An 8,074-nucleotide genomic window follows, 5' to 3' on the forward strand; every position below is an offset into this window, starting at 1 on the left:
TTAAATCTGTCCTTAGTCTTAATGAAGTCATATCTTCTCTAGCTTCAGAGTTACCTTTAAAATGACATCTGTGGATAAAATTGTCTTTAAGATTCTTTGCATGCCTAAAATCTTCTTAAGTAGCGCCTTACATTTACACTGAGCTTTAGCATTTGCAAGGTACGTTGTGATGCCTCATAAAAGGTATAGTACTCTTTTTATGCTGGTAGTGCATGAGCCATGATTTCAGAAACATTTCTTCATTATCTATGGTGTCAACCAAATGCTTAGCAGTTTAGAGGCAAAGGCTGATAATTGAGTGGTTTTCAAAAAAACAAGAAATTTATAATCCTTTGGGTATATACCCAGTAATGCTGCTATAAAGACACATGCACACGTATGTTTATTGCGGCACTATTCACAATAGCAAAGACTTGGAACCAACCCAAATATCCAACAATGATAGACTGGATTAAGAAAATGTGGCACATATACACCATGGAATACTATGCAGCCATAAAAAATGATGAGTTCATGTCCTTTGTAGAGATATGAATGAAGCTGGAAACCATCATTCTCAGCAAACTATGGCAAGGACAAAAAACCAAACACCGCATGTTCTCACTCATAGGTGGGAATTGAACAATGAGAACACATGGACACAGGAAGGGGAACATCACACACCAGGGACTGTTGTGGGGTGGGGAAAGCGGGGAGGGATAGCATTAGGAGATATACCTAATGCTAAATGATGAGTTAATGGGTGCAGCACACCAACATGGCACATGTGTACATATGTAACAAACCTGCACGTTGTGCACATGTACCCTAAAACTTAAAGTATAATAATAATAAAATTAAAAAGAAAACAAGAAATTAACAGACATACAATTTGTCTTTGTGAATTATATTTACTAATGCACTCAATATCTAATACTGTTTTTTCTGCATTTGAAGGTGTTATTGGTCTTTAAGTCCATACTGTGGTCCCAGGAAATATGAGAGATTGTGTTGACTTTTGTCCTATAATTGGAGAAGAAGCAAAAAAGTGTGAAATCCCATTAGTCTCCCAATCATCAGCCTTTCTGAGTGTGTTGTGGAATTAAGAATAATGTTTATGGGTTGCCAGAGTAAAAGATGTGCTCCCAAGGTACTGTTAAAAGCTCTTTTGAACACAGTGGATTTCTGCCTCTGTGAATTATCGAGGAACCTCACTTTGGAAATCTTTGGTCATCTGCCATCTCTGTCCTTGGAATGACATTCTTTCAGTTGAGCTTTCATTTCATTTATAGAATAATAATTACTTTTAATTTTCACAATGAAGTTGCTGCAGATTTGTATTGTATTTCTGATTAACAGCCTTGTACCCCTTGTAAGGGTCAATGAAATCGGGAAATTGTGCTAAAAAGCTGCTATATTTTTCTTGAAGGATAGCAATGGCTTTCTGTTAGTAACTTTGATTTTATTGTATGTTTGCTATAAGTATTAAGTGTAGCTTTTTACAGAAAAATATTCTTGTTTCTAAAAAATAGAGTTAGCATTATTGATATGATTAAAATGAGTACCTTATTTTGCCTCCTGGGATAACATAGAGCATAGCTTGTTGATTTTCTTTATTTTTATTTTTTTAGTTTCCCACCTATCTCTCTGATCTTTCTTCTTGTTCTCTTTTGGAGATTTATCTTTCTCTGTCCATCTCTAAAATATTGGTTATTCTTAAGATACTGTTCTTGACCTTCTCTTTTTTTCTCATTAAAACTGCTTTGCTCTCATTGAATACTCTTATCCATTATCATGACTTTAACTATCTGTTAAATCTGTACTTTGACCTGGATGTCTCTAATAAACTCCAAAACTATTTAGTTAGTTCTTTATTGGACCAAGCCACCTAAATATCTATCATTTTCAAAATTATACTTTTTAACTTTTGCTTTTAAATAATATCTTCCTTAGTTATTCCTCATATAATTGAATGAAAACACTTTATATACAGCCACACAAACCAGAAACCTGGGGAGCACACAAACCAGAAACCTGGGGAGCACCCCAGCTCTGCTTGGCTTCCTCACCACACACCAAGTCACTGAATGCTGATAATTATATTTCCTTCACATGTTCCATACCCATTCCCTCCAGCATTTCCCCATGGATATCATCTCAATTCAGGTACTCATTGTCACTTGAAATGCAGACTCTAGAGATATCTTGGGCTCACAGTCTCCAATCTCATTCTTTCAAACAATCCTTCACATTAACCAAACATTAATCTTCATAATAACATATCTTAGTCAAATCATTCTACTCTTTATTTCCAATGAAGTCCAATAGAAGCTCATGTACGATCCTCTTTCCCAGTATTATTATTATTGTTATTATTGCTGTGCCCTCCTTATATCTTAAGGTGCAGCCTAGTGTGTCTTTTTTTCTTGTGGTTACTTCTTTATTATTTTTACACAGTTTTACAATTTTCACTGAAATCTCTTAACTCTTCCATGCAAAGTCAAACCCTTCCCAAATTGGACCTAATTCCTCCGGTACCAATGGGAAAATAACTTATAATCTTTGACATCTCCAGACTCAGATGTCACTTCAGGCATAATTGAATAGGTAAGGTCCAGCCTGGCATGTCTTCCTGAAGAGTGTCTAAATTTTCCATCCACAGCAAAGCCTTTCCCTATCCACTTTCAGAAGAATCTACCCCACCTTTCCTTGCTGCCTGCAGTATACTGTGCACACGTGTATCCCAGGTCCTATACTGCTTATTTGCATGGCTCACTTGTAGGCAGACTGTAAACTCTTGGAAGACGGAGACAGTATCTCACTAGTGTTTGCTTTTCCAGTGTCTAGGATGATCCCACACAGAGCAGATGCTCAATAAATGTAAATTGAATGAGCGAATTAATAAATGAATGATTAATTATTCAGTATCTACACATGGATAATTGTGGATATAAAATATCCATATGTAGATAATATATGAATAATTGAAAAGCATCTTGGCAATATTTTATTTAGTCCTCCAGTTTTAGGTAGTTAGTAAGCTTATTTTATTTTTGTTAAGTGCTTCAGCTGTATTTTCTAACCACTGTACATAGTTATTAAACTTTTCTTGTCATTCTTCCAGAGATTTCGGGACAAATATTCATTGAGCTTCTTTATTCTGTCCATAGAAATACACCTGCTTTGAAACCTTTACAGTCTGTGAGCCAAAATCATAGGCATATTTCCGAGTCTCCCCTGTTAGCTCACACATTAACAACCTACATCTCTCTGGAGTAAAGAACCCAGTGTGTTCTGACAAATGAGATTTGGATGTTTCTCTCTAAAATGTTGCCCAACCAGCAAACACACACACACACACACACACACGTAGATATATACATAATACATATACACATAAGGGATGTACACATAAAGGGGATAATCAGAAACGTTTTCAAGGCATCCTCTGTCTATGCTTTATTATGTGAATATAAACACAGCCCCTACACCTGAGGCATCATTATATCAAAAGTTTTGTTGAACTTCAGGAGTATATCATAGTAAAGGTTAAAGTGTGAGTTACACATTTGCTGCCCTTGAAACATGAGGGCTTCTACCATGACACCTCTTCAAGGCCAGCCTTAGTCTGGCTTCTGTCTTCTCTTATTTCCTACACCCTATATCAAATCTCAGGTACTATGTGGAAAGGCCTCAGAATCTTTCTCACCACAGTGTGGGAGGGTTGATAGAAGTATTTTTTTTCTAATCTATCAATACCAAGTTAGAATTAACTAAGAAGGAGAAGATTTTCAAGCATTTATGACGGAAGCATGATGCTCTGCCTCCTCCAAGCTCCATTTAATCCATCCAGGGCAAGACTGAGATCCACGAACTTATCACAATCTAAATACTTAGGGGGTGTAATTTGCAATGTGGCCTCTGGAGAATGCATGTTCTTGTTACTACAAGAGTTTTATGTGTAGAGATCCAGCTGGTTATTAAGCCATCACCTGCCAGCTTTTTTTTTTCTGAATGCCCATCCCCAGGGCCCAGAGAAATGGAGACAGGAGGATAAACTACTTTTGTTTCTTCCGGTGGACACAGAGTCTGACTGCTGTGTATCCTGTTTCCCTTAGGGACTCTACCTTGTCCTTAGGGACAATCTGTGAAGGCTTGAGTGGAGATGACCCCACCATAAAACCTATACTGCTGGTATTCCCAGAAAGCAGGCTGCAGTCTGCATCAGCCTATGCTAAGAAAAGAGAGACAACTCCTGCATCTGGAAATTCCTTCTCTCAGAGGCTGCTGGTGGGAGCAAGATCCTCAGCTCTGGCCTTCAAAAGCTCCTGTGATCTCTGCACAATTTCTCTAAATAGAATTATATTTCTGAGACAAGACCAGGCCTGATACCACAGTGAGTAAAGGGTCTTTTGCAAAGTCTGGTAGTTTAGAGAAGCTAGGGTCTGGAGGAAGGCAGGGCTCCAGAAATCAGTACATTGAATGAGAGATACAAAGATAATTTATTGGCAGACAGTTTCCTGGGCTTAAGGTAGAGTTAGCATTTGCAGAGGTGGAGTCATAAGCTGCACATTGCCAATGACGCATTGATCATTTAGCATTTGTGTACTTCTATGAAACATCCTGGTTTTCCCTTTCTATAGCCCCTGTGGCTATGTGGTTGGGGATATGACAAGCAGAGAAAATTTAAGAAGAGTCTGAAGACTTGATTGAAATCTAGGATATGCTCTTTGAATGTTATTCCTAATGTAATGCCTTTCATTCATCCATCCATCCATCCATCCATCCATCCATCCATCCATCCATCCATCCATCCATCCATCCATCAATTCATCCAACAAGTGTAGTGGGCATTGTGCCAGCAACAGCACTTGCTAAGAACCAGGGAAGCAGCCCTGCAAGGGGGTGGGGTGAAGGCAGGAGTCGGAATATTGTCCTGTTAACTCTTCACATAGATAACCACTTGCCTTGGCCATATATCAGAAATGACTTCAGTGAATGCTTGCTGGATTAGTGATGGCACTCTTTCTTGGCTTGCTTCCAAAGGGAAACAGCCAGATTTTCCTGAGTTGCTTCAGGAAGTAAAACATTTAATGCAAGCTTTATTTTCCCTAAAACTAGTAAACACAGGGAAGCAAACCTCTTTGAAACTGCATTTGTAAACCTCATTTCCTAATTCATGCTTTTATATATTTTCTCTAATCATTTACTGGAGCACCTGCATGTGCAATGCACTCTGCACAAATTACAAAATAAGAGAACTGCACAAATTACAAAATAAGAGAAAACCAAATATGGAAAGGAAAGTGGGGGGAAATATACCAACTAAATAAATTTGAAAGTAAAACACATATAAGAACATGGCTGTGATCCTTACTCTAAAATAAAGTGGCTAGCCATTCTGAAAAACAACTTACTCTGTGGCTGCCCTTCTGATACTAAAAATGTGGGTCTTGTAATCCAAGTTAAGTAAAAGTCTTTGGGACTGGATACAGTATACGTCACCCTGTCTGCATTTACACTAGTTCTCTGAACCAAATTTATTTTCTGCTTTACTCTGGATTAAAGGATTTGGCATAATGGCTCTGAAAAAGCTTGCTGACTGAGTCAGCACCCTGTGTGCGCCATAAACCCCTTCCTTCTGTTAACTGACTAATCCGGATCTGCATTTGCTCCTCAGCACATACGTCATTACCACAGCAGAGTCCAACGAGGTACTGTCACAAGGGCATGACAGAAAATCAGACATGGGTCACCAAATTCATTCTCCTGGGATTTCCGCTCAGCCTAAGGATTCAGATGCTCCTCTCTGGGCTTTTCTCCCTGTTCTACATCTTCACCCTGCTGGGAAACGGGGCCATCCTGGGGCTCATCTGGCTGGATTCCAGACTGCACACCCCCATGTACTTCTTTCTCTCACACCTGGCCATCATTGATATTTCGTATGCTTCCAACAATGTCCTCAAGATGCTGACAAACCTTCTGAACAAGAGAAAAACAATCTCCTTTGTCCCATGCATAATGCAGACCTTTTTATACATGGCTTTTGCTCACACCGAGTGTCTCATCTTTGTAATGATGTCCTACGATCGGTACGTGGCTATCTACCACCCTCTGCAATATTCTGTCATCATGAGATGGGGAGTGTGCACAGTCCTGGCTGTCACTTCCTGGGCATGTGGCTCCCTCCTGGCTCTGGTCCATGTGGTTCTCATCCTGAGGCTGCCCTTCTGTGGGCCCCATGAAATCAACCACTTCTGTGAAATCCTGTCTGTCATCAGGCTGGCCTGTGCTGACACCTGGCTCAACCAGGTGGTCATCTTTGCTGCTTCAGTGTTCATCCTGGTGGGGCCGCTCTGCCTGGTGCTGGTCTCCTACTCGCGCATCCTGGCGGCCATCCTGAGGATCCAGTCTGGGGAGGGCCACAGAAAGGCCTTCTCCACCTGCTCTTCCCACCTCTGCATGGTGGGGCTCTTCTTTGGCAGCGCCATTGTCATGTACATGGCCCCGAAGTCCCACCGTCCTGAGGGCAGCAGAAGGTCCTTTCCTTGTTTTACAGCCTTTTCAACCCGATGCTGAACCCCCTGATCTACAGCCTGAGGAACACAGGGGTCAAGGGTGCCCTGAAGAGAGTGTTGTGGAAACAGAGATTAAGGTGAGGGATGCCAGGGAAAGTCTAGAGGGTTGACGATTTCCTCCCAATGAGATTTGTAGGAACGGTTGTGTAAATGCCTTACGGTCTCATCTCTTAGATTTCTGATATCAAGAACATATATTGATTGGATTCTATCCCTAAACGTGGAGTACCACGCAGATCACAAAGCACATGCAGAAAGGCACTGAGCCGTGTGGTGCAGCAGAGGTGCAAGCCATGAACTCCTACTGTCAGCTCCCACCCCTACCCAGGATCTGCTTTCTGTTCTTTTGGGGCTTAGTTCTCTCAAATTTCCTCTTAAATTCCTCTATTATTTCCATCTCTTTTTGCCATAAGTATATGCTGGTAATCCCATACCATATGCTACTATAAGAGAGTACTTGCAACCACACAGAATAAATACTGACCTTGGTTAAGCAGCCCTCTACTGGGAATGTAACAACAACTAAGAGTAGAGCCAATGCCTGGTCTGGAACCTAAAGCCTAAGGATGATGACATTAGTACTGGAAGTTCATCTAAATCACCCTAACAAATCTAATTCTGTAAAAAGCAAAGTTTAATTGTATAGTTTTTTTTATATAAAAGGCAGAGAAATATCAGGATCTTTGTTTCATTTCACTTAATTCTGCACCATTTAATTAGAAAGAGTTTGGAAAGATTTTGCATTTAAAATAAATATGAGAGAATGTTATTAGGGATGGTTACCTTTTTCATAATTCAGATCGCAAAGCCGGGTGTAGGTGACAATTTATCATTGTGGTGATTACATAAAATATTGTAGGAGTAAGAAAATACTGCAAAGGAAGAAAGCATCAAGGGAAACTGACAGCTTGATGTAACATCGTAGACCACTGCTTTGAACCAAGAATGTGACAAGTCTTGATAAGGACTTTTAGGAACCTCAACAAAATTCCACAGAGAAGCTACTCCACGTGAATACAAATCACTTTTCCTGGACCCAAGTGGTCAGAATGACATGGACAAGTAATTTGTTTTATTTTAACACAAGTCTGAGTCCTAAATGATCAGCATAATATGATAATATGATTTCTTTAACACTTTGAGTATGGTACCTTTTGGAATTCTCTCTTTTTTCTCTCAACTCTTGTAGTATTGTGTGCATTCAACTGTATGACCATGTATTACATTATCTGCTGCCTGTAGATTTTCTATTTTTACAATTTTAAAAATATATTCTTATCATTTCATATATTTGTTCTTCCATGAAAGAAAGAAGCAAAGGGCGAACTCTTTCCTCCCACCCTCTCTCCAAATGCACTGTTTTCTTTTCAGTTCTCAAAAAGCCTAGTTGCTGACTATTCTGCTCATCCACTCATCTTGGTTAAACATTCTGTCTCTGGTGATGCTCTTTGTTTTCATATTTCCATACCGTGAAGACATTTTTTGGCCTGCAGAAATTCACAAACCCTGCTCTGCCC

General features: G+C 39.8%; 1 protein-coding gene across 1 annotated transcript; it reads left to right on the forward strand.

Moving 5' to 3' along the window:
• Nucleotides 1-5,709: 5,709 nt before the first annotated feature.
• LOC129041152 (olfactory receptor 2A5) lies at nucleotides 5,710-6,638 on the forward strand. The gene is given in 2 exon segments (XM_054496464.1): nucleotides 5,710-6,505; nucleotides 6,508-6,638. Coding segments are annotated over 2 exon segments (927 nt in total).
• Nucleotides 6,639-8,074: the final 1,436 nt, after the last annotated feature.

The sequence above is a fragment of the Pongo pygmaeus genome, chromosome 6, assembly GCF_028885625.2.
Source record: "Pongo pygmaeus isolate AG05252 chromosome 6, NHGRI_mPonPyg2-v2.0_pri, whole genome shotgun sequence".
Classification (NCBI taxonomy): domain Eukaryota; kingdom Metazoa; phylum Chordata; class Mammalia; order Primates; family Hominidae; genus Pongo; species Pongo pygmaeus.